The 27,634-nt window shown below is 40.7% G+C and overlaps 1 protein-coding gene across 1 annotated transcript in view; it reads left to right on the top strand.

Annotated features, from left to right (window-relative positions):
* Positions 1-224: 224 nt before the first annotated feature.
* The window catches only part of DNAH14 (dynein axonemal heavy chain 14), a 142,030-nt gene continuing 114,620 nt past the window's right edge, over positions 225-27,634 (top strand). The window contains exons 1-14 of the mRNA XM_054576773.1: positions 225-229; positions 704-846; positions 3,866-4,012; positions 7,273-7,403; positions 9,981-10,133; positions 10,315-10,427; positions 13,157-13,219; positions 15,325-15,469; positions 16,721-16,852; positions 19,088-19,338; positions 20,854-20,983; positions 25,056-25,332; positions 26,287-26,332; positions 26,426-26,523. Of these exons, the coding sequence (XP_054432748.1) occupies positions 225-229; positions 704-846; positions 3,866-4,012; positions 7,273-7,403; positions 9,981-10,133; positions 10,315-10,427; positions 13,157-13,219; positions 15,325-15,469; positions 16,721-16,852; positions 19,088-19,338; positions 20,854-20,983; positions 25,056-25,332; positions 26,287-26,332; positions 26,426-26,523 (1,834 nt within the window). The remainder of the gene's footprint in view (positions 230-703; positions 847-3,865; positions 4,013-7,272; positions 7,404-9,980; positions 10,134-10,314; positions 10,428-13,156; positions 13,220-15,324; positions 15,470-16,720; positions 16,853-19,087; positions 19,339-20,853; positions 20,984-25,055; positions 25,333-26,286; positions 26,333-26,425; positions 26,524-27,634) is intronic.

The following is a 27,634-nucleotide window of genomic DNA, read 5'->3' on the forward strand; positions in this document are numbered from 1 at the left end:
TGGAACTCAAAGTGCTCAAAGGAAAAGGATTTAAGAATACCTAATAAGGTTATCTATAAACATGTTCAAAGATGTTGTGCTTTATTTGTCTTTGAAGAAAAGTACTAACTTCTTATTCATGTATTTTTGTTTAATATACCAATGGGTACTTTTTTCCCCACTGAGAAGTATATGTAAGGGTTTACAGTACCGTGAATTCACTCTGCCTTGTGAAAGCAGGGTCTATGGCGTAAGTCAGTGGTAGGCAGCGAGTTTGGATTCTGTCCTCGTGAAAAGGTTTGCCAACATTTACAAAGTAGGCAGTTGGCTAATGTATTGTGCAAAGATTTTGCTTTTAGCCCTGGTATGGGTGGTTTGTGGTTGCTTTTGTTGTTGTTTTATTAAGGAGGATTAGATGGGAGCACTGAATTTCAGAAAACTGTATTCTGCCCTTACTTGGCCACTAACCTAACTGAACAACTTGTCTTCATCTCTTAGATAAGGATTCTTAAGTCCCTTCCAGCTTTAAAATGTTAATGATAATATCACTTAGACCTATTTAGCATTTAAATAGACTCCCCAGCTTTTCAGATCTTCTTATCAAAGTGCCTGTCAGCAACTTCTTGAAATGGTAGATATTGTATTGTAAAGTACAGACTAAAGATTTAAACTTTAAGTTATAGAGAATGTTAACCATAGCATTTTATTTTCTTTGTCATATTAGAATTTTAAAATATGAAGAGCAAAATTACAAATATGTCACACCCTCAGAGAGTCAACCAGCTCAAATGACAGAAAAGGAAACATTAAAATATAGAAAATTTTCTGCATCCTTGAACACAGAAAAAACAGAGGTTTATGAAGATGGTTGCTATCCAGGCATGTTGATTTTTCTTTTTTTTTCTGGTGATGAAAAGAAGTTTTATAACGTGAAGTGAAATGTATTGAAATATTAGAGTCAACTTTTAAAATACAAGATTTGGTATTCTACTAATTTCATTAGTCAGCAATTAGCAATATCTTATAATATAACCATTGAATTTTAAAGGGAACATAATCCAAATACTGATCATAATATTAAAAGTGACAACAGTGGTATCACCGCCCCCACCCAGAACATCTGACGTTTCTATAGCAAGTTGCCATTGCCATCGCCCTTTCACGGGCGATGTCACCTTTCCCCCCGCGAGGTAAAGACCCTAAAGGTGGGTGGGCAGCCTCCTGAATCCCCGGTGCCTGTCTGGCTGGGTTGTGACCGACTTTGTCACTCTTGCTGACAAGTGTCCTGATTACTCTTCCGCAAAACTCCATTTATTTTAGGCTCCCTTCCCCTTATCCCAAACTCTACCATTTTTAATATGTACATGTTTTCAACCACATCCTCCCTTTTTATCGAGCTCCTTTGTATCCTTATTCATATGAAGGTGATCTGTGGGTCTCCACTCTCCGTCCTTGCTTTGTCCTGGGTCGGCCGCTCTGTTACCCGTATCTTTTCCCATTCCCTTCCTCTTCAGCTTTAATCAGCGTACTTGTCTGACTGGAATGGATTAAGAACTGGATAGTCAGTGAAAAAAAATAGGACAGTATATACAACTCTTTTAAGAAATCTGTGAAGGCAGGCAAGGAATAGATTGCTAAATAGAAGGAGCTGTGGTCTAGGAGTAGGTTTTATTTAAGGTGGAGCTGTTTGGATATGCAATAGGGAAAAAGGAAGAGTTAATAGTATGGGGATGGGAAAGGTTGCTTTTGGATGGAAGGAGAGAGACAGACTTTCCTTAGTCAGTAGGGCGGCAGGAAAGGGTGGGTGCAGATGTGGGTTGCTTGGCTGACGTGGCAAGTTGAAGGAATTCGCTCCTTAGGCCTTGTGTTCTCTGGGAAGCAGGCAATGAGATGAGTTGAAATAGCCTGGAAGGTAAAGGGTTGGAGGTATCAGAATCGTGAAGAAATCTGAAATAACATAAAAATCCAGACAAGCACATTAACGAGACAAACAGTAGGATTTCAGGTTTGTGTTCAGGGTCCATCTGTGGTTCATTGAAATGAGTTTTGGAGATTACCGACCCACCCATTTGTGGCCTTTCTCTAAAAGCACTGGGATATAGGATGTCGGTACAGGGACATAGAGCTGGGTTCATCCAGTGCTGGTGAGACCAAAAGAAAGAGTTTAGGATACTGGTAAGAATGTTGTTGAAAGACAGCATAATCTCAGCTGGGTAAAGAGAAAGACGGAAAAACACCGAGGGGTAATAGATTGTGAGAACGTCAGGGGACAATGAGCCAGAGGTACCGATGAGGTGTGAACATGGTGATGTTTGCAGTATGAAGCCTGCGGGAAGGATCGAGGCCAGCGATGACGAGCACTAGGGTGCAGTCTCGGGAGTGGCTGGTTGAAGGGGCCTAGAGATGAGAGGACGTCTAGGAAGTGGGGGAGAGGGGCGTAGTATCAGACAAGCCTCAATTCAAGAACACGGAAGTCTTCCAGAGCTGCGGCAGATGTAACATGGAGAAACCAGGCCTCCCTGGGACCAGGGTTCCAGAGTAACTGAGTGACCAGGCGGTTGGGGATGTCAATGAGGAGCGGAAGAGTGTGATATAAGGAAAAGCCATGAGCTTCAGAGGTGTAGGGCTGTCTTTTTTTCTTACTTTCTTTCTTCCTTTTTCTTAATTTCTTTTCTTTTTCCTTCCTTCCTTTCTCTTTCTTTTTCGTTTTTAAAGAGGGCAAGTTGTAAGGATTAGAAGTGGTAACAGGGGAGCAAGGAGGAAAACAAACTGTCTTTCCAGTCATGAGATGTAAGAGGTGCAGGAGTATGAACAGCCCCTAATGGAGAGGCTTGCATGTTATTGGTGTGTTTAGAAAATAGCTAGGCTTCGGTTAAGGCCAGGAAGTGGGAGAAACCCTCAGAGTGGATGTTAAAGATAAAGGAAGGTTTTCACAATTATCTCATAGAAACTTTCCGTGGAGGCCCACGCTTCTCATTCTGATCTGAACGAGCCTTCTGTTTCCCTGTCTTTCCCTCATCCCCAGCCCTGCTCCCCACCACTCAGCTGAAAACCTCTCCTTCGCTCAGCTACTGATTCCCTGGAATGGGACAGGTCTGTGGTGTCCTCAGATTGCACAAATGGAGAATTTGCCCCCCACCCCCCACCCAGCCCCAGGCGATGGAGGGGGTCTGGCTGAAAGAGAACTTACCATTTCATTTGCACTCATTTTTTTGGACTGTAGTTATCGTATTATCACCTGCTTGACTGTAGCTCAGTGCCTTGCACTACATAAATATTTGTTAAATTGATGAGAAGAAAAATGAACATTTCTCTGCTTTTTAGAAACCCTATTTTCAATAATTTCCCCACTTTTCTTTGTGTTGAAAATCCGCCAGTAAGGTAAGTCATAGAAGGAATGAGAAATAGATCCTATGTTACTTCTCTGCACCTGTCTCTAAACTTTTTCTGGGCTCAGTTAACAAATTACAGTTTATAAAAAGGGTTTGGGAATGTACTTCACATGATGATTCACATTTTGTAATAATAAAGTCAGTAACATTTAGCTCAGTTTACTAATTTATTCCTTGTAACACTTGATGAGGTTTTTACTATACCAGTCCTCCTTTCAGAGGTTAATAAAGTAAGGCAGACAGGTAACTTAGAAAGTGGATCACAAAACAGCGGGAAAGCTTCTAATTGAGCTTGGAACCAAGGTGTTTTGACTCAGAGCCTATATGAATATTATAATGGTATATTATACTATACTATATACTACACTATATACTATACTATAATTATAATGATTATACTACTACAATGGTCAACTATATTGCTTGGTATGTGGAATTACCATGGTATTTACAGCCCAAGCTGGTTATTCACTAAATGTCAGTTTCATTTTCAGATTACCTTCAAGAAAGTAGAACTCAAGAAGATGTTGCTCCAGAACCAGTTCCCCATAAAAAGAAAAAGAAATCAAAGGAAGAAAAATATCAAACTCCCGTCTGTCTAAAAGCCAGGAGGGGGAAGCGTGTGTCATACGATAGAACAGGTATGTGGAATCACTGACTAGCTTGCGTAGCACACACTACATTTGTTAAAATTATTCTGTGGTTTTGTGTGCTTATGTTGGACAATGATTTTAGAAGAAATAATCTTACCAAGTTTTGTGTTTGGTTGCTTAAACAATTATTTACAATCTCCCTGAAAACCTAAAATATGAACAGATTAAAAAATTGACAGACTGTTCAATAACTGTTCTTTATTAAGACAAATCTCTGAAGGTTATGGTTATAGAACTAGAAATAAGATGAACTTTAATGGTTTTGTTTTATCCTTTCAGTAAAACTTTATGGTATCATTATAGTGAATAATTTTATGTCTTTGTCTGACATAGAGTTTAAATCCCCAAATAAATAACTTATTTAAACAGATTTTCTTCCACTAGCATTTTCCAGTTTATACTTTGTCTATACCCAAAATTCTTATATGTATTAATATTTTAAGTTTTATGGGGAAAAGGAAGCTTTTCTGTTTTTCACCAAAATGCCATGATCCAGGGTAGATTTATCCTAAAGCTATGGAAACTGAAACCTCAGGGCCCCTCCCTTGCTCAGGTGTCTTTTTTTTTTTTTTTTTTTTTTTAAGATAAGGTCCTCACAAGTCTAAATGCCTCAGCCCGAACCCTGTGGGGATGCGCAGGTGTTCTGTCCCCTGGATGTGGGGGTTAGAGCCGATCGCAGGTGCTCTAACCAATAGAATAGAGTGATGGGCTGTCACTCTGGTCATTACAGGACATTGCGGATGACCCCGCCTTGCTAGCAAACTCCTTCCAAAGTCTCTTCCCCCTCTGCTGGCTTTGCAAGCTGCTACGGCACGTGCAGACCCAAGGATCCCTTCCCAGTTGAGCCTCCAGAAGAGAATCCCACCCTGCTGACACCTTGACCGCAGCCTTTGAGACCCCCACAGAGCACCCAGTAGAGCCCTACCCAGGCTCCAGACCCACAGCCTGTGCCTTGCTGTACACCACTAAATTGGGGGCAATTTGCCATGCATTTCGGAAACTAGTACAGTGGCTCTTCTTGCAACAAATGCAGTCACTGTTGGATACCGTTAAGAATTCTTAGTCTTTGGTCACATTGGTCCATATTGTTTTGAAATTAGTATCAGCATAAAAATGAACTATTTAGGCCTAATGGCTGCCAGGAAATAAAAACAATCTAATCCTTTAATGGTTACATTTCTTTAAGGTGCTTCCCTATTTAGCATCTATAGACCTATGAAGACAGACTAGTAAATCATAAGTACTTAGGATTTTTTAAAAACTATGAAAAATTCCAAATAGTAAAAGGAGAGAAAGTAATTTTAACAGATAACTATTTACTCACTTCCTAGACTTAACAGATGATAACATTTTTATCATTTTTTAAAAACGGAAGTTGTAGTAGGCAGAATTTGGAAATACCCTCCGATATCCCCACGCTCTGTGTACACACCTTGCACAATCCCCTCCCATTCAGTTCGGGCAGAACCTGGGAATGTGGTAGAGGACTGGTCCTCTCATCATGTCAGTTTATCTCACATCTTTGAGGTGTAATTAAGGCCCCTCATCGGTTGCCTCTGAGTTAATCAAAAGGAGGATTATTCTGGACAAGCCAGACCTAATCAGATGAGCCTTTAGGAGACCAGAGGCAATAAGTAGCAGATGCTGCCCTGCTGCCTTTGAGGGCCACAAGGCAAAGACCTGGAGGTACACTTCAGTAGCTGAGAGCAGGACCCGTCCGACAAACAGCAGGAAAATAGCAGTCACCTCGCCTCAAGGGAACGAACTCTGCCACCAACCGGGGGAGCATGGAGGCAGGCCTTTCCCGAGCCAGGTCTCTGCAGTGTTGTTCGCTCGACAGTTCTCGTACATTACCTGTCCTTAGGACACAGTCACATGTTGCAGCGATATCCTCAGTGACAGGACCGACCCCCAGTGCGCAGAAGTTCTGTTTCAAACTTCCTGAAAGACAGTCTTTACTTCCTTCCTTAAGATGTGGACATGCAGTTTCCCCCTTGGGTGCCAGAGCCCCTCCTCAACCACTGGCTTCACTCTCACCTGTAATGTCGCTTCTTCAAGGCTGTACATTTACAAAGTGAGGGAACTAGAAACTTTGCTCAGCGCTCATCGATGAGGTCTTACCGTGGGGGCTGGAACAGAAGATACTGTATTTTGTCTATTAGATAAAATAAATTCAGCCTTTATTCTGCCCCTTGTCTTTTTGGCCATGGTTTTCCTCTGGAAGGCTCTCTCTCGAAAAGAGCAAGTTCTTGCCCTTGCGCTCGGTCCCTGTGTTCTCGACTCAATGTGCACGTGGCATGTGGGCCCGGCTCCTCCTGCTTCTGAGATGAACAGTTGCTGTCTGGGATCACACAGTTTGTGCCACTTCCTTACTCTAGTTTGCAGTACCTCCCCTTCCCTCTTTTATACCTACTGTGAGCTAGCTTTCTTTTCAGTTATTTTAAATGTACTGTTTCCACATTTAAGCAACTGGCTAGGCCCAGGCTAGGGCGAGGCAGGTGAGGGGCCTCTTTCAAAGGGGAACTTCCTCCCGGGGCCGCACGGTGCCCTTCCCAATCCTGGCACACTCTCCTGCGATAGCTCAAGGCGCAGTTGGTCCTCAGCAAAACAACGGTGCCGATCAGCCGGTGTCTGTGCTTTCTGGAGCCCTGGAAATCTCTGGTGGCTTCGGAGCCAGTGGGCTCTGCCTGCACGGCTCTTGGCTTGCTTCTCCTGTGACTTGTTTCACCCAGAAGTTTAAGGGCCAAGCGGACAACCTGAAGAGCTTGGGGACCAAAAGCCAAGAAAAGCAGCTGTTTTACGGAGAGACCCGTCAGCTGCTGAGAGAGCAAGACAGATTCGGTCTGAAAGGTGTCTGTTGGATGGCTGTTCTCGGGAATATTTGCAGCTTACGTAGCCGTTGCCTTTTTTCTGATCCTATAGCCCTCACCCCAGCGCAGGTTTTTATTCCCAAAATTCTTCCAACCAGTTCCTGTTTAGTGTCTTGTCTTGCTAACTACCTGTGTAATTAGGTCTTCTATGATATCTTTCTTAAATGGAAGACTATTATTTCTTCCTTCCAGGTTCAGTTAAGATTGAATTTAAAGCCGTATTTTCTTCTCCAATTATATAGTCTGTGTAAACTTTCAGTGTAAGTTACTATTTATATTGTTTTCTCTGTGTAGAAATATTTGGAATATTATACATGACCTTTAAGTGATGTCCAAATTCACACTGATATTGGATATTGTTTTAATGTTCTGAACCAGAACCAGAAGACGATGATGCAATAAGGCATATCATTAGGCTACGAGAAAAACTTGGCTGGCAAACAGTGTTAGCGCCCCGTAATTTGGAACACAGACACCCCAAGACTGCAGTTCAGAAGGTTGTTCTAAAGGTATTATTCAATTTTATTCAGTTTGGTGCTAGAAAAGTTAATGTTTGAAACTGTATCTTAATCTTTATTTATTAGATATATTAAAGTCATTATTACATTAATATCAAATGATGTCATTTCACGGTGAATGCCTATGAAAAGTTTTGGAGATCATTTCATTTAACATAAAGAATGAGAACACATTAGAGCTCTGCCTGAAATTTGAATCTACGCTCATGTTCATGTTGATCAGTGTTTTGGGATTTAAGAGGAAATTTTAGTGTACTTCTGTACCATTCTATCATTCTCCCCACCTTACTTCCTAGCACTTGACGCTTTACCTCCTCTCGTTGTATTTCCTTATCCTTCCCATTTTCTTCTTACCTGTGAGCTTCTTCAGAGTGTCCCTCATCACATGACCTGCGATAAGAGCTCAGGTCTGCTTCCTGTGACCACATTTATGACAGGTGATCTAAGACTGAACAGGGCCATCTCGTCCTACTTTTAGATCGGGGTCCTCAAAGTGCAGTCCCCAGGCCAGCAGCCTTAGCGTCACCTTGGAACTCACTAAAATGCATGTTCCCATCTCCACCCCTGATCCTCTGAATTGGGAACTCTGCGCGTGGAGCTCAGCCATTGTATTGTATTAAGTTCTCTGAGTGATGCCAATACACCACGGAGACCCCCGGTTCTAGACCAGGGGACTGCAGACTTTTTCTGAAAAGGACCAGGTAATAGTTTAGGCTTTGCAGGCTCTGTGACCTTTGTCATAATCCCTCAACTCCGTCACTGCAGTGCAAAAGCAGCAAGACACAATACTTAGACGAGTGGCTGTGTTCCTATAGACTTTGTTTCTAGAAATGAGCACCTGCTCCCGGCCAGAGCTTGCTGGTCCCTGCTCTGTCACCCTGAGGGTAAGCAGTCATCTGGTCATTGTTCAGGGGCAGCATTCATGTAAAGGAAAGTGCATGCATAACAGAATCAGGCACCCCTAGTTTCGAATCTCTGTTTATGTGCTTACTGTGTTATTTTGGGCAAGCTTCTTATCTCTCTGAGCTTTGGTTTCTTAGACCTTGAGATGGAGATAATAGTAACATAGAGAGCTTCAGAAATTAAGTGAGCTAAGGCCCGCGGCATGGCGCCTGGCAGAGAGTGGGCATGGGAGTTAGAAAAGAACAGCTGTACGTGAGTTCAGTACCCCTGGGCTCTCTAAAAAGGTGTGCTTTCTTTGTGGAGAAAGAATTGAGAATATGAAAAACACCTTTTTTCATTGAAAAGAATAGTTTAATTATAACATATTATTCTTATGCTTCTGCAATTGAATTATTACATGTAAGTTCCATCTAGAAAATTGTGTCTACATAAAGTTTCTAGGAATCTCAGCCTTTGGACACAGAACTTAGAACAGAAGCACCTCAAGCGGCTCATAGCTATAAAAACCTCATGTACTATACCTATGTCATCACCCAGAGTTTGTTTATTTCATTTTATTTGCAGCTTTTAAACTTGCTTTGTAAGGTTTCTAGGTACAGACTCTCTCAGGAGTCAAAATAAGCAAATGAGACAGAGGAGACAAATGAGAAGGAACCATAACAGTCTTTAAGGGTGACAGCTTTTTTTAAGAAAGTAACACTGGATCCAAACTTCAAAATTACAGTGATTAGAAGCTATTTAGTTACTCAATTCAACAGCTTCTGAAGGCATCATTCACTGAGTTATAATAAAGAATACTAAATGCTCTTTCATTATAAAATTTAATTAGTCCCAAAAAGACTAAATGAAATTTTGTTGTAATGTTTTATCAGTAAAAGTTAGACGTGTCAAAGCTCAAAGAAATAAATTTCACTCAAAAATTCTTTTAATGTGGGATGTCTGATTTCTCACCAATGTCACCGGCGAGGGAGAGGCCTTGGCGTGTGTTGCAGCAGCTCAGAACACGGGCTCAGGGTCAGACTTCCGTGCACATCCCTACTTCTCCACTTCCTGACTTTGTGACTTTTCTCAAATTACCTAATTTCCCCAAACAGTAATTTCTGCATCTGTTCAATGAGATTCAAAAGATCTAACTTGATAATCTCTTAAATTTAAGGGGTTCAATTTAAGAGATTAGAGTTAAGACATTAAAAACTCCGTGGTTGTAAAGGTATGTAGGTGAAACACATTACTCATTAAATATTTATTACTTGACAAATATCAGCTATCATTACACTAAACCACCATCATTAGCAAAATAAATGGTAAATTTAATATGCTCAAAAGGCTTCTCGTGTTGGCAGGCAAGTTTTCTGAAGCACAGCATTTATGCAAAAGGTATTATTGTCAAGTTCTTTGGGTTAAGAGGCATGCACTAGTAAGTATACAAGTCAATTTTCATGAATATTTTATTGCCACATTATGTGTAACAATGGAAATTAAATATATTAAATCTTACGATTGATCTTGTCGAACTCTGATCAGGCACAATTTGATTGTAGCTTTTCTCAATGATATTATTTTTCATCTATATTGACATTGTTTCAATTTCCTGAGTAATCTGTTCAGCCATTTGACTACTTAATTTGGTCAAGTTAATTTAAAAAAAATTTTTTTTAACCTCAGGAACCTTTGAAAGATGATGGAGAATTTGTGTATTGTCTTCCTCGGAAAAACCCTAAAGTCTTTTATAATCCGTATGACCTTCAGGTTGTCTCTGCCCACAGAGCTAGATATGGCAAAGAATTCTGGACTATTTCGGCTTCATTCATTTCAAAGGTAATATACAGTGAAGGGGAACTCGGGGGGGAGTCGATGAGGTGGTGAAGGCCAGAGAGAGGAAGGGCTTAACTCCGAAGACAGGTAGTTCTCAGCCAAATACAGGCCTTTTTAATTTTTTGAAGGTACCACATATTTTTTTCCAGAAGCGAAGTGATGTTTCTGTGCTTTACCTTTGCAGTTTACCAAAATAGGCGGTGATAAAGAAGCAGAACTCACACCTACGTTGGAATGGCTGTTAGAAAGGAGATGTTACTATTTATTACAGCAATTCAATATATTTTCCAATTTTCGGTGAGATGAACGAAACTGAAACCAATTATTTGTAATGTGATTTGAAATAGCAATTAGCTGGATGGCATCAGAGTTCTGCAGTAATGCCGTATTTATGGGGCATTACAGAGGAAATGGGGCAGTCCATTTAAAAAATTCACATAAAGGGGGCTTACCAACTTAGGTATTACAACTCTTTTATCTTTTTGGATAAATACTTATAAGAAAAGAATATTTTAAAGTCAAGCTAACTTAATTTGACTATAATGGCCTTAATTTACCTTTTGTTTTTTATGCATTTAATTTATTAAATGAATATTTATTGAGAGCCTGCTACAAACCAGGCATTGTGTTAGATGCTGTCGAACAAACCAAACAATTGTCTTGCTCTCAAAGAACTTAGATTATAGTGGGTGAGAGATAATAAAAAGCATATATATATGTATATATATGCAAAATGTCAGATGGAGATGAAATATTACAAAGGAAAACAAAACAGAATTAGGGAGCTTGGGGCAACTTATTGATTCAATCAAGGTCATCGTTTAAAAATTTGGCTAGTTCTAAGTTTCTGTCACATCACATCAGGATTCCTGAGACTTTTTGACCCTTCACAGAGTTGTCCCAGACTGCTGTTCTTTTAGTGTTTGTATCTAGTTTTATAGTTTGGGTTTGTTTTTAGTTCCTCTCTGTCTTTTCTTGTGGTCTGCTGCTACCTGCTGGGGACTAGGAAAAGAAACAAATAATATTTTAAATTGTTACATTTAACACTGTAAATAGTTGAAATAACTAGAATGAGAGGACCTTTTTGGCAAGAGAAGTGAATGGATGTTGTGGCAAAGAAATGATTCACTTACTGAGCAAATACTTCTTGTGTACCTTGTCTGTTCCAGTGTTACAGGCCCTGTAAAACGTACAGCCTATGAAGGGAGATAATAAGTAAATGAATAATAGAATTGCAGATAGTGACGAGGGCCAGAAGGATATGTAGGACGGAGAAATAAAAGGGGTGTGTGTGTGTGCGTCTGTGTTGCTACTTTGAATAGGACAGCTGATGATGGCCCAACGATCCCGAGCAGTTTCTTTTGCAGGATAATGTATATGGTAGTTACATCCCTGTAAATTAGACGCCAGTAGTAAAGCTGGCTGTTTCTGATTCTGGATTGTCAGCTTACATGACCCAAAGGGTTATTCTCTGTCTGTATTTGGACTCCGCCTGTGTTGGGCTTTCCATGCGATTCTTGCCTTATACGTACGTACATCCTCAGGCTCCATTCTGCTCTAAATAGTTTTCACTGAGTAAACATTGGAAACCTAATTGGAATCGGGACAAGAATCATCTTTTTATATGACATCTGGCTTCCGCGAGAATCACTCATTTTCTTGGTTCACGTTAAGAAAAATGTAAGTTAAATTTTAGTCGGGTGAAAAACAGTTTTATTTGGTTTTTAAATTTTATTTTTAATGTAGTTTGTAAAGCTTTCATCACTCATACTGTAGCAAGAAACATGTCAAAATAAAAATGAGGCAAGCGTGAAGTGCTGTGACTCAGGCGGGCGGCGCCGGGGCGGCCGGAGCGCCGGCGCCAGCGTTGCCCCTCCTGGCGCCTCCCCGCGAGGCAGCTCTGTGGCCCTGCTCGGGCACTCGTCCCGCACCCCGGGCCCCCCGGAAGCATGGGGTTCCAGGGCTCTTCTAAGCCCCGAGGCTCCGTGGCTCGATGGGTCTGAACTGCGGTGGGACAGGAATGCGTTGGCAAGGCCTCTTTGGGGCCTGATTTAAGGTCAAGTTACAGGAGATTTGCCTGAGGCACCTCTGATTTCTACGGCCTCAGGTGTGCTCGTTCGCGGGACACCCTGAGGTTCTTTGTGAGCTGCTTGGATGGCTAGGGCTTCTTGAATTTGCAATCAGCCGGTGACGTCGCTAAGGCTGGCTGGGTGGCTGGCCCCGCGGGCGCCCCTCTTTCCCCGGGGCCCCCCTCCCTCTGCGGCTCTTCCAGCTAATCGTGCAGCACAGGGAGCCTCGCTTTGGCACATAGCGTCACACACATCTCAGTGCTTCTCTCAGGGTTTCATCCAGGCGGAGGCGCTCCCGAGAGAGGCTGTGGTGTGGCGCGTGTCCTGCAGGTGCGTCAAGCAGGTGGCAAAATGCGCTGAGAGAAGCGGAGGGAGGCTTGCGGAAGCCGTTGAACGTGTCTAGTTCATGAGTGAAAGCTAAAGGTGATGAATAGTCACCAGGGAAGCTCTTCAGTTCCTTCTCATTTAGGTTCTTTGGGTTTTTAAAATGACAAATGTATCTTTTGATTAAAAAACAGAAGTGTTAAATTATCAAAATGACACACATTATCTTAATTTTTTACTCACCACTAGCCAATGATTTCTTTTGAATATACTTTTCACAATCCCTGAAAATTGAATCTTAACGCTTCTTCAAATACGAGTCTCTTCTAAAAATTGTGATCCAGTAAATGTATAAGGGAAAAGAATATATTTTAATAAGTTTTTACATTTATTGGAATGTTGCAAATAAATTGATTATGTACCTATGAGAATTATAATAACATTCACTTACATTGTTCTCTATATTCTGTTGATCGGTTGGGAGAAAAGTGATATGATTTTTAGTATTTGCTTTAGGTAACTTGGATAAGACCTGTTCTAGAGAATTTTTTAGTATTATTAAGCCTTTACTAAATTTATTTTATATAATTACAATTTATGAATAGAGAATGTAAGAAGTATTTTTCCTTTCAGAATTAATAAAGCATTTGTTACTTGGAAATTGAATGTTAAAAGAATTAAGACAGAGAAGAGCAGGTAAGTCTTAATATGCAATATATTTATAGAAATTTCAAGAGGGTACTTTATCTTAAATGTGCAGTATGGGAGCAGATACCAATTAATTTTCCCTCAGTGATTACAAAGTCACATTCTATAACCTTTACTATTTTAACCCATCCAATTTTTAAAGACTATTAATATTTTTATATATTAAACATCATGTCACATGTATGTATATAAATGTGTACATGAATGATAAGCACTGAATCTCCCAGTGTATCACTCTGTGCTTTGAGGAAATCATGGTGCTATGAGGAACCTATATGCTGAAAACCCTTGGTCACTTGATCTATCTTTTTGCCTCAGAAAGAGGAATGATTATGTAATCCAAGATAGAGGACAGTTATTTTGCAGGCTCTCCAGCAGCCAAGTTTTGTTGCTGTTGTTATGAAACTTTTCGCTTTGAGATGAGTGTGATTGAAATGCAGTTGTAAGAAATGCTACAGAGAGGTCCCGGTCCCCTTTCCCCGGTTTCCCCCAGGGGTGGCATCCTGCAAACCTAGCGTAAAATAGGGCAGCCGGGACAGTGACGTTGGTACAACCACGGTATGCAACGTCTCTACCACCGCAGGGTCCCTCGCGTCACCCTTTCATACCCTACTCACTTCCCGCCCACCCCCACCCTCTCCTTAACCTCTGCCAAGAACTCCCCTGTTCTCCAGCCCTATAATTTTCTCTTTTCACGGATGTAGTCTAAATGGAATCGCACAGCGCATAACCTTCGGGCTGGACTCCCTTCCTTGGCGTCACTCACTGGAGATTCACGCAGGTGGCTGCACACACAAGCTGGGCCTTTGTATTGCCGAGTAGCAGTCCAGGGTGTGAGTGTACCACTCCTTGTTTAACCGTTTACCTGTTAAAGTGCACCTGGGTGTTTTCCAGTTTCTGTTTATTACAGAGGAAGCTGCTATAAACATTCATATACCAGTTTTGGTGTGAACATATGTTTTTATTTCTCTGGGGTGAATGCCCAGGAATGCAATTGCTGGGTCAGATAGCAACTGCATGTTTAGATTTTCAGAAACCACCAAAGTGTTGCACAGGGATTGAGCTATGTTTCATTTCCCCAGCAATGTCAAGTGGTTCCGTTTCTCCACGTTTATGCCGCGATTCGGAGTTGTTACATTTTTTTTTATTTATTTATTCTGGGAGGTATGTAGTGATATCTCATTGCGGTTTTAATTTGCATTTGCATGACTAGTGATGTTGAATATCTTTTATATGCTTATTGGCTACCTGTACATTTTCTTCAGTGAAGCATCTCTTCATGTCATTTGTACATTTTCAATTTGGATTGTTTGTCTTTATACCGTTGAATTTTAAGTGTTCTTTTCATACTCTAGCTATGGTCCTTTGTTAGCTAAGTGGTTTATAAATATTTTCTCCCAGTTTTTGGCCTGTCTTTCTTTTTGTTGTTATACAAGAATATTTATTGAACCCCTACTACATGCCAGGCATCAGGCTAATCATTAACTTGCTCCTCCACGCTAGAAAGCCGCTGTGCGGCCTCCGTGGTTGGCCAGTCGGTGGGCTTTCATGCGGAGGCCTGGCTGTCACTCACCAAGGCCCCCTCTGCTCTGCTTCCTCCTCCTCCAGCCTGTCCTTCCGCTCTCCCCAGCGTGCTCCGAAGTGACTGGGCTCCCTGCGGTGGCCACGATCCCACCCATAGAAAGGGACAGAGGAAAGAAAAGGGCCTATCAGGGGCCGCCCTCTCTATTTTAGGATGTACGTGGTTAGAGAATTTAAATTTAATAAATATGGGAAACACAATTCCTTCGGATGTCACCATCTACTATTTCAAAACTGTTAGGACCCAGTGGCATAACAGAATAGCACCCTCTCTTGACCCGCCCCGCCCCCGTTTTGTTCTTAACACACCAGCACCTAAACCTTGCCTTCAGCGTCCTCAGCCCGACAAAACCTGGAATGCCTACTAACCTTTACCAACGTCATTTATAAATGTGGCAGATGTAAATACGTATTAACTATAGGCCTATGAAACCAATGACACTAGTTAACTCTGAATTAATGTCATTCATTTTGAAGGAGAAGTCATTCTGTGGAAAACCTTTAACTTTCAGGTCATTTTTGTCCCGCCATCTTTTTTGGGCTGATGAGCTATTTCAGAGTTGTTTGCTTTACATAATGGGACTTTGTGAAGATGCAGTTACGCTCAAAAATGATAATGAACGTGAAGATAATCCGTCTGCCATATGCCTTGTAAAGGTGGGTGGAAGTGTGCTCCTGCACCTTAACACTGGCGTATGGAAATGAGGAAGAACAAATGGGGTTTTGAGTGAAAGGACTGCAGGTAGCTAGACCCCTAAGCAAACCGGCCCGGTGGGTGACTGGTCCTAGACTCCCTGCGAGGAACATTGTTCCCTTGGGTGGCTGCTTTTAATAGCTAACATTTCTTATAAATAATTTCTTCCTTGCACTTAATCTCAGTCAATCATGAGGCTTTTTCTTTATTTCCAAAACTCCAAATGTGTGATATTCTTTATAAATAATTATCTCTCGTACATAATTGATAGTTACCAACTAATTTTCCCTCAGTATGGATAGCGCATCAAAAAATTGCATGAAGTTGCAACTCAGAGGTCTAGGTTGCGTCTATGAACTCTTCTGTTGCACAATTCTAAGAAAGGGTGACCTTCTTAATGAATGATTAAACTTATGTGGATTAGTTATTTCAGAAGGGTTGTATATAGAAATATAAATTTTAAGTGTTTAATATACAATCGAACAGCATTCCAGCACCTTAGCCTAACTTACCCACTGTGTGAGGGAGATACTGAAGGGCAAAACTGAGAGTCACCTAGACCTCGAAAGAGAAATAGTGAAAGGGCTTGAACAAGTTATAAATTTGACAGCTCAAAATGAATCATGTTGGCTATACACATGTAATGAAGTTAATATTGTAAACCAACAGCTTGTTTTTATTTTTTTAAATTTTATTTGTCACCAATTTTATTGTTTTTAGCATCCATTATCACTTACTCTTCATCTTTCTTTTTTGCCCTTTAAAAGATCACAATCCAGAATAATTTCTACCTTATTTGTATTACTTAAATTTAACCTCTTTATTCTACATTTAGTGTTCATATTTTTAAGTTTTACAAATAATTGGGACTTACACAAAGCAATTCCTGGGATTGTTGGTTCTCCTGGGATCATGGATATTTAAAAAAAAAATACATTGGCTCTTGAATTTTTTTTGCTTTGGCTTAATTTTAGTTACAATGAACACACTGTATTTTTCTGTCTTTTATCAGACTTATCTATATTTAACTATGGGTGTCTGAATATGAAAAATATATAAGGCACATAGTGTAATATAAAACATAATATACAAATGAAAGTATAAAATATGCCCTTCTTCATGACATGAAAACATGGTCACGATGTTTTATCTCTCTTTTCTTTGCAAACGAATCTTGGTTTTGCACCACTTAACGTTAATTGTCCTGGAATTAGCTGGATAGGTCTCGAACATACTCTCTCGATGGATTTTGTGAAGAGCAGTTTCAGCAAGCTACCCACGCATTGAAACAGCTTCAGGATATCAGGGATAAAGCTATTTCAGAAATGAAAAGTACAATTTTAAAGGTAATTCTTTCATTGTATCCTCTCAATGTATCAGTTTTTATGTACTGACTAAAGCAATTGCTCTAAATTGCATCCCTGGAAAAAGTGTTGGAAATGGGCAGGTAGAGGGACCAGGGTGATTAACTAGCCAACTAACTAGTACTGTGCATTTACAAGGTACAGGCCAGGAAATTTTCCTGGATGCTGTATAGAATGCAGCTGTGTGTGCATATAAGTCTGTATGTGTGTTCATGTAAATCATTATGTGTATATTTTCATATACTCTTTCCAGATGCTTAGAGTGTAACTTGAGCTGACATAGAAAAGGAAACATGACTTGTTAACAAAGTTCGGCGTCCCTAAGACAAAAACTCACTGCACAGGAGAAACAGAACTGGATGAGATAAAACTTCCCTAAGGCTTTTATAAAAAGGACTCAGTAATACAACGAACAATGTCCTCAGAACACTGTGACCCGATGTGCTGCGACGCATGTCACAGGGTTACTTTATATAACGTCCCTCCGTAGGGAATGACGGTGCACAGAACATAATTCTCGAATGCGGTTTGGGAAGGGACGGTGTGGTATCACCTCGTTACAGCCTTGCTGCCTCTCTCTGCTGGTTTGGCTGAGCCAGAAGGCTACTTAAGGCTCTCTGGAGGAATGAATGGGCTGGGTCTCCCTCAGCTAATTTTCACATATTATTTCTCTGAGTTGAGCTTTTGATGGCTACTGGGTAGCAGTGACTGCAAGGCCTGTTGACAGGAAGACAAAGTGCAGCTATTTTATGACCATGAAATAAAGCCTTTTCTTCCTTATCTTATTCCCCGTAGTCCCCTTATCCTCCCTAAGCCCAGTCACGTGTAGACAGGTTCTGGGACAATTTGGCCACGGATCGCATACATCAACAAGGTATTAAAGAAAGAACCTAGGCCACTAAGATACAGTAAACTATTACAGTCATCCTGCTTTCTCCCATTCAGCATCACCAGGATCTGGTCATACGTATTTGTTAAGGGATTTCCATTTAAATCAACTTCTGATAAGAACTCATTAGACCTACTGCCAATCCTGTTGAAATCAGTAGGTTGTCTTTTCATTTTGTTTGTGGTTTCCTTTGCTGTGCAAATCATTTTGGTTTGATGTAGTCCCATGTGTTTATTTGTTTACTTTTGTTTCCCTTGCTTGGGGAGACATACCCAAAAAACTATTGCTAAGAGCAATGTCACAGAGTTTGTATCAAAACATGCCATCCCCCACTGATCTGCTAAGTCAATTGTCATAAAGATATAATTAAATATAAAAATCTAACATCAAGTTGGATGAAATTACATTTTTCTTAATTTCTGTATTATATAGCATCTATGTGTTTAAAAAAAAAGTCTAGCCCTGGCCTGTGTGGCTGCACTGGTTAGAGCGTCGTCCCATAAACAGGAAGTTTCATGGATTCAGTTCCCAGTGGGGGCACATGCCTAGGTTGTGGTTTGTCCCCCACCCGGGTATATGTGGGAGGCAACTGATCAGTGTTTCTCACATCTGTGTTTCTGTCCCCCTCTTTCTCACTCCTTTCCCCTCTTTCTAAAATCATTAAGCATGCCCTCGGGTGAGGATAAAAACAAAGTCTAATTGCTATTGCTTAGCATGAAGGAGGCAGCGTTGGCCTGAGTTGTAGGAATCCTTATATTTAGACTTTGCTTTCCCTCATTGGGAACTCTCACTGTATTTGAGGGGTCCGTCTGTGTAGGAACACACAGGTATTTATGAGTATGTGCTTCCTGTTCAAGTTTCCTAAATTTACCTGCTTTGATAAGTGAGATGCCAAACCTCATAGGTTCAGAACACAAGTTGTTTTCTTTTTCTTTTTTAAGAGTTTTAAAAAACTTTCTTTTTAGAGAGAGGGAAGGGAGGGAGAAAGAGAGGGAGAGAAACATCAATGTGTGGTTGCCTCTAGCATTACCCCGCAATGGGAACCTGGCCTGCAACCCAGGCATGTGCCCTGACTGGGAATCAAACCAGCGACGCTTTTGTTTGCAGGTTGGCACTCAATCCACTGAGCTACACCAGCCACAACAGAAGTTGTTTTCTTTTTGTCTGATGTTTAAGTACGGTGTAAGCATAAGGTGAAATTTTAGTAGGAATTGTTATGTTTAGTTCCAATATGTTATTCAGACTAATAAAGATACTATAAATTAAAAACCATCCTATGTTAACATGGGAGATCATCACTTATCTCTCAATTGTTCATTGAATTGCAGGTGGCAGAAAAGGAGGAAATTAGAGACTATTTCGAGTCAAAGTTCTCTGAGGATGACACAACCCATTTCAAACTGCCTAAATGTCGACGTTTTTTAAAAATAATTTTGAGGTTTCTGATGCTGGTTGACTACATATTTCAGGAGCTCATTCGTCAGTTAATGAACACTGCAGTCACGCTGCTTTTGGAATTGTTTGAGAATTCGGCTAGAATGCCATTTTCAGTGGAAAAGAAGAATGAGAATCTCATCAAGTAAGTCACTGTTTATAAAAGGAATTTGTAATCATGGTGTTGTAAATATTGATTGCCACTCATGGAGGAGGTAGCTAATAGTTGAAGCTAAAATTTGAAAATTCTCCTCAGAGCGAATTGTGTGTACTTGGTTTTTACAACTATCTGAACTTAGCATCTGGTAATATTTTATTTCATACTGTCCATAAAATTTAAAATTTCCTAATATTTTTTCAACATTCTGCATATGTCAGATTGCTGTATAAAATATGGGATGTCCAATGAAATATGAAATTTATATAATTTTTTAGTATAAGTATGTCCCAAATATTACCTATACTAAAAATTTTTGTTTGTCTGAAATTCTGATTTAACTGGGTGCTTTGTACTTCTCTTTTCTAAATCTGGCAATTCTTTGTACCTTCAAATACACTGTATCTTCAAAGTTCAGAGCTAGTTCTTAAAGTTCTTTATGCTTTTTGGTGTGTTTATGAATACTCCATCTTCCTAATAATTATGATTAAAATTATATTTCCCTATTAGTATATATTTGTACATAGTTCCTTTTCTGTAAATGTTTCCTGTTTCTATTTTCCACAGTTAAGGCTTACAGAATATTTTTACTTCTCCATTCTCCTTAAATGAGACAAATTTTTCATGGTAGTAAAATATAAATAACATGAATTTACCATTTTTAAATGTGTGATTCAGTGGCATGAAGTACATTCGCTGTTGTGCAACCATCAGCATATCCATTTCTGGAACTTTTTCATTGTCCCGAACTGAACCTCTGTACCCATTGAACAATGACTCCTGATTTCCTGTGCCCACCCCCTGGCAAGCCCCTGCTACCTCTGTTCTACTGTCTGTGTCAATGAGTCTACGCTGAAGTACCTCATAGAAGCAGAATCATACCGTATCTGTCTTTTGTATTTGGCTTATTTCACTTAATATCATGTTTTCAAGGTTCATCCATGTTGTGGCACGTGTCAGAATTTCTTTTTTAAGACTGAGTAGTATTCCTTTGTGTAAATATACCACATCTTGTTTGTTCTGTCATCTATTGATGGGCAGTTGGGTGGTTTTAACCTTTTGGATATTTGCATGGTGGTGCTAAGAACACTGATGTGCAAATACCTGTTCCAGTCGCTGTTTTCACCTCTTTTGTTTATGTGCCTAGAGGTGGTATTGCTGGATCATATGGTAACACCGTGTTTAGGTTTTTGAGGCTCTTCCCTCCTGGTTTCCACAAAAGCTGCAGCATTCTAACTCCCACCAGCAAAGCACCAGGTTTCTACTTTATCAACACTATTATTTTCCTCTTAAAAAAAAAATCCATCTTAGCTGGTGTGAAGTAATATCTCATTGTGGTCTTGATTTGTGTTTCCCTAACAATTAATGATGCTAAGCATCTTTCTGCATACTTGTTGGCCATATTTCTTTGGAGGATTGTCTAATTATTTATGTATTGTGGATGTTAATGAGATACAAGAGTTTAAAAAGACTTTGTTTTTTTCTTTCAATTTCTTAATCCAGAATATATAAGGACATCTTTGCTTTTACTGAAAAGATAACAAATGATTATGGAGAACTTGTTAATAATTCAAACTTACCTGCTACTTCTGTTCAAAAGAGAGAAGTAAAAACAGAAGCTGATATTACTGAGGTAAATGGTCTTTGAAAAGTATAAAGACAGATTTTAATGAATGACTAAATGAAAAATAAGTAAAATGAGTAAGTTTTGAAATTAAAATGTGATTTATGATTAATACCATTTCCTTCCTAAAACACACACACGCCCCTGCCCCCTATGCACCGACTCCCACTGTAGAAAGCTGTGTTTACACTTCTCTCATCTGGTTCTTTTGTTCATGTGTTACTGTGGACTTACCATCTGCCAGGCACTGAATTTGCCACTGAAACACAGCTTTGGGCAGTTCCACTGAAAATGCCAGCAAGATATTTTGTGAATATTGACAGACTGATGCCAGAGTTTACATGGGGAGGTAGAAGTCCCAGAATAGCACAACAGTGAGGGAGGAGAACAAAGCCGGAGAGCTCACACCACGCAACTCCAAGAGTTGGTATGAAGCGGCAGTAATCAAGATAGTGTTTTACTACTGACAGCATAGACAAATAGGTCAATGGAACGGAATAGAAAGCCCAGAAATAGAGCCCCGTGACTGTTTATTCAACCGATTTTTGACAAACCAAGGCAATACAATGGAGCAAAAAGTCTTTTCTATTGTGCACTTAATTCTTTTATTTGATACTTATTTTGGTATACATGTTGTAAGATAGCGAGCTAAATTAATCTTCCCCAAATGCACTACCACAGATTATTGAATAATCTATTCTCTTCCAGTTAGTTAAGATGTATCTTTACCATGTGCTAAATTTTTACATATTCTTATACCTGTTCTATTATTATAATTTCTTTATTTTTGAAGAGATCAGATCAGAGAACTGAACTGATCATCATCTTAGTTCATGGGACGCTCTTCCCATCAGCTCATTCAATGCCTCTTATTTGTTTTATTTTATTTATTTTTCCCTTTTCCATATATTTGACCGGTCTTCCTCCCCCATGAGAACTCAGTGTAGTATAGTTTTTGTATATTTCTTCCATCTACTTTCCATAAGTTTACAATGAATCTTTAAAAACAATGTATTATTGGTTGCTGGTCCATACATGTGGACATTTGCATAAATACCATGTGCCACCATTCTGTTTTTACATTTTTTCACTCCACATTATGCTGTTAAGATTCGCCTCCTATAGAGGAGGGCGCAGAGTTAGGTCTCATGGTGACGCCCACTGAACCGCCCTTCGGGAAGGACTCGTAGCCCCAGTAGCCGGCAGTGCCATTCGCAGGCAGCCTTTAGCTGTTGCCTGTCTCAGAGCTTGCGACAGCGCACCCCCTTGTCCAAGGCCGTGCCCCTGTGCGGGGCAGCCTCCGTGCAGTGAGCAGGTGGCGTCGCCGCCCAACTGCGACCACTCGGAAGGGCTGTCCCAGCTCGAGAGCTCCCTGAGGGCTGGCCGAGGCTGCTGCTCGGCCTGCAGGACCGTCAGCTTTCCCCGCACCCACTCTGCCTCCATGAGGTCCCTTCCGCAGGTGCGACCCCCAGTGCACTCCTTAGTAGGAAACACCCTGCCCGCCTCAGGTCTGCTTCCCGGGAGGCCCGTCTGTGACAGTGCGTACACACACACACACACAATTTATTGTCTGTGACTTTTGCATGGCGTCTCTGTAAACCAACGTGTATACGTCTGTCCTATAAACGCTCAGGCTACTTCCAAGGCTGTACTACCGCTAACAAAGGGGTGATAGGCAGCCTGTGAGCAGGTCTTCTTGCTGGACAAGGTGAAAGCTTCTCTGTGTTATATATGAGCATAGGTCACTGGGCCGTAGGATATAGACCATTTATTTTCAAATACTGCCATCTTGCTCTCCAGCAAGAGTTCCATTCCCATTGCCTGTGCGTTTCTCCCCAAATCTTGGATTCATATCGTTACTGCATACTTGATGACTATTTAATCTTTGCTAGTCTGATGTGTAATATGTGGTGTCTCACTTTTTATTTCTATATTTCTTCAATAGTGACGCTTAACACCTATATTAGCTATTTTATTTTCCTCCTTTGAATTGCTTATTGTTGTCTTTTGAACAGTTTTTTCTATTAGGTTTCTTATTTTTAGGCTTTTCTTATATATTCTAGATATTATTTGTTCATTTTAGCTGTAAATATTACCTCTCAATTCTGTCCACACCTGTTACCTTTACCTATAAATCTTTGTAACATAAATTCTTCATTGTGATGTTTTAAAACTCGACACTGATTCTGATTTTGCAGTTTTCTTGTGATTAGATTTGCTGTATACAGCCATGGGAACCCACTATGACTCCTCTCTGTCCCCGATGCCATTTTTAGCCACAGCGCAGGTTTTAACATCTTGTTCATACTTTGCCCCCAGTGTCTGACCTTGGTTTGCTCCTATTTTTGCCTGTGCTGACCTCATGTTTGAAGTGGACTGCCTTTTGGAGCTCATTCTAATATCCAGTCCAAGATAGGGCAGTTAGTTTATTTTAGGATGTGCTGAGTCAGAGGTACTTGTGAGCAACCGGGTAAAAATATCTATTAGGATGTTGGAAATACAGACCTGACTCTCTCTGGAGAGACCCGGGCGGGAGTTCTCCCCAACTTCCCATGGGGTGCTGTTGCATTTATAGTTTCATTTAGAGTTTACCACCGAGAGGAATCAAACTATTCATGAGTCACTGTTGTTGGCACAAAAAGCATAACAGCCAAAAAATGACTTTCTTACAAAAAGATTTTCAAGCCCCAGCGCATGTTTTAGCCAGGACTTTGGAGTCACAGACTCACGACTCAATTCCAGCCTCACCATGCCCTGGCAGTACCGCCTTTGACAAATCAACAGACGCTCCCTGAGTCTCAGCCTCTTTCTGTACAACACGAGTACCAAGTCCTGCCTCAGGGTTACCTGAGGATGGGGGTGGGGGGCGACTTGTTTCCTGTAGTGCCCGGAACACATCAAGCAGTCACTGCTTTATCCAATAGTAAGGCCACTGTATACTAAGGTATGTCTATATAGCAAACTATGTGATACATATTTCAAGAATAATTACATGCAAACTCTTTATGTACTATAATTGTAGAAGGTATACAGGGCTTGAGGTTCAGTCCTTCCCCGAGTTAGAGGTTATTTTCCAGAATATGCTGTGCAACACATTCTATTTGTTTGGAATTGCCTGCATGAGCTTTTCTATTGTGATAAAACATAACCATTGATAAAACATTTCAACCATTTTTCAGTGCACAGTTCAGTGGCAGTAGTATGTGCACAGTGCCATGCAGCCATCACCACTGCCTGTTTCCGGAACTTTCTCATCACCTGAACAGAAACTCTGCACCCATTCGTGTGGAGCTTGTAGGGCAGGCAGGTCACCTTCAGCTCCTACCAAGCTCCTTCCCCAGCAGCTTCACAGTGTGCTGGTGGCGTTTGTTCGTGCTGTTACCGCTTTGATTTGTTAGTGACTGAGGTGGAAGGCTGGGGCCCTGGCTGGTGACTCCGCGGACAACTACACTGAGAAACGCTTCCCAGGTGCCTCGGGCGCCAGGGCTGACTTAGGGGGCGCGAGGGGTCAACGCACTGAGACCTCGCAGAGCCACAGCCCCAAGGCAGTTCCATCGTGTGCATCGTGTGTTTATGCCTCTCCTGCACCTGTGCTTTTCCGGCGGATGCCTATTTCGGGAGTGGTGTTGAAGGGAGGAGCTCAGACCCGTAGCGATGGATTTGAAATACGTTCCCCCTTAGTCAAGCGCTAAACCGGAGTCCACAGTAGAATCGCCTGTTTGCCTTTTAGATGATTGGGCTTCCTGGGCTCTCCTCCTCTGTCTTTCGAACGCAGTCCTTGGAATAGGGCCTAAGAATTTGTATTTTTAATAAGCTCTAAAATGATTGATATATGGCCACTCTGGCATTCTTTTACAGGGTTTTTGTTTTGTGTTTCTTTTGAACGGAGGAGAACACTGGAATATACCATTTATTTTACATTATTTGAACATACAAATATCTGTTATGTGCCGATACAATGTTGTTCAGTTACACTGAGGTTATTGTTTATCATGTAACATTTAGGCCCATATTGTCCTAAATGAAATGTTCATTTAGTTAATATATTGTCACTGGAACTGTAACCTACCTGTTAAATTAGATTTTGAAGAGCATTGCAGTGGCTAAGGATTTGGGAAGAACATACGCACCAATATTTGAAGTCAGTCTGCACTTGAGAACTCCTGCTGAGAGCGATTCTTCAGGAGATTCTAAAGAGAACTTTCAGGAATGTGATTGGTGCTCTGGAAAATCTGTGATGTGTGAAGAGGAAGAAATATCAAAAAGTGAAGTTGGTTGTGTCATAAAATGCTCAAGTGATGCACTCCCAGTAATGAAACCCATAAAAGTGAGTGACAGCCTTGAAGAAATTCTTTCAGGTAAGACAAATGAGACTATTAAGAATGAAGGGAGCCCTGGCTGGTGTGACTCAGTCATTTGGAGCATAGTCCTGTAACCAAAAGGTTGTGGGTTTGATTCCCGGTCAGGGCACACAACCTAGGTTGTGGGTTTGATCCCCAGTCCAGGTGTGTATGGGAGGCAACCAATCAGTGCTTCTCTCTCCCATCAATGTTTCTCTCTCTATCTTCCTCCCTTCATCTCTTTCTAAAAGCAGTGAAAAAAATGCCCTTGGGTGAGGGTAAATAAATAATAAAAAAAGAACGAAGGGAAATATCCTAATAGCTGGAAATTAACAAGTGAAAGAAAATATGGCACCTTATGTATTATCAACTAGTAGGTTATGATTTTTATAAGTGCGAAAGGGCCCTCAAAGCAGGCATAAACTCGCAGATCATTTGCAGGGTATGTGAGTAGTCACTCCATTATTCATTTTTACCTTAATACACACGTCTTTTGTCACTGACGGACTCTGGAACCCCATTCCTGAGGAGGAGTAGCACCTGAGACGCCAGTAAAAATGCAGACTTGTGGACTCTGCCTGAGACTGGAGCCTGTCATCAGAGCCTAGGCGTGGGGTGCCCTGCTTGAACACTGTCTTTCCAGTTTATTCTCAGGGTGACTGGAAGGCACTGACACATCACCTTGTCATTTATTTATTTTTAGAGAGACGAGGAGGGAGGGAGGGAAAAAGAGGGAGAGAGAGAGATTGCTATGTGAGAGATACATCAACTTGTTGCCTCTCACATGCCACCAGCTGGGGACCTGGCCCGCAACCCACAAATGTGCCCTGACTTGGAATCGAACCGGCGACCTTTCAGTTCTCAAGCTGGTGCTCAGTCCACTGAGCCACACCAGCCAGGGCTCAACTTGTCATTTAGCCAAAATAAATATTAATCAATTTTTTATTCTCTTTCTGTCCTGGATCCTAACAGATGTAGACATCACGACTCAATTTGAGGATAATTATATATATGATGAGTAAGTAGTAAACATTTTTGAAATTTTAAGTAATTGTATTTTATATGTTACTGCATTATTCTGAAATGTGCTTTTATTGTTTTTTTCTCCTAGACTTTTAGAGTTCCCTACAAATCTCTTTATTGCTCCCAACAGATTGGAGTTTTCAATAAAATTTCAAAATATGGTGACTGATATTGAAAAATGTATAAGTAAGTATTTTAAATGTTTAATTAGATACATTGTATCCTTCAGCAATATTTTCTTAAATTTAGGCATTTGATGCTTTTACCCAGGGGTGTGGCAGACATTATGATATATGAGGAGACATAAATTCATACTCTTTGGGATCAATCCATGTGAATTTGGAAATATTTGAGGATGGAATTGTACACATAACCATAGAATCAAGAAAATAGGGAAGGCTTGGGGTTTTGTTTTGTTTTTCAGTAACTACAGAATTTTATGAGACTTAAAGCAAAATCTTATATATCGTAACAAGACAAAGATGCTGTTTCCACCTTAAACAGAGTTTTATTCTCTTCCAGCTGCATGTACCAAGCCTGAAATCACATGGCAGTGGCTGGCCTGACACTGATTGACCCCCTTTCCAGTCTAAGTCTTACAAAGGTCTGGAAGAGCAGGGCCTGCGCGGCACCGTGCGCGCTGCATTGTGCCCCGCTCCCCATGCCGGCTCGCTCGGTGCTCGGGGGCCTCCTTCCAGCCTCAGCTGCTGCCCGAGGCATTACTTGATTTCTTTTCGCAAGCCTCCGGGATCCAGCCTTTCTCACTATACCTACTGTTGAACGGAGAGAGGTCTTTGTATGTACTCTGGATACACGTTCTTCCTCCGTTCTAAGATTTGCAAACATTTTCTCCCAGGATGTGCCTTATCCTTTCATTCTTTTTCACAGAGCTAAATGTCTTAATTTTGATAAAGCATAGCTTGTCAATGTTTTTCCTTTCATAGATTTTTGGTCTTGTATTTAAAACTCTTTGTCTCACACAGATTCATAAATTTTTGGTTTTGTATTTAAAAACTCATAGCCACACAGATTTTTCCTGTATTTTCTTCTAGAAGATTTATAGATGTGTGTTTTATTTTTAGGCATATAGTTCATCTTGAGTTGACATTTTAAAATGCATAAAGTGTAGGTCAGAGTTCTTTTTTTTTTTGCCTATGAACATCCAATTGTTCAGCTAGATTATGAACTCATTGATAATAGAGGCCATATCTTCTAATTTTAATATCCTCCCGATGGTATAATGCTCTTCACATAGCATGTACACTTCAAAGTAATGTTAACTTAATGACGTATTCTA

This window comes from Pteronotus mesoamericanus, unplaced genomic scaffold (genome assembly GCF_021234165.1).
Source record: "Pteronotus mesoamericanus isolate MK-2021 breed Mesoamerican mustached bat unplaced genomic scaffold, CSHL_Meso_final contig_347, whole genome shotgun sequence".
Classification (NCBI taxonomy): Eukaryota; Metazoa; Chordata; class Mammalia; order Chiroptera; family Mormoopidae; genus Pteronotus; species Pteronotus mesoamericanus.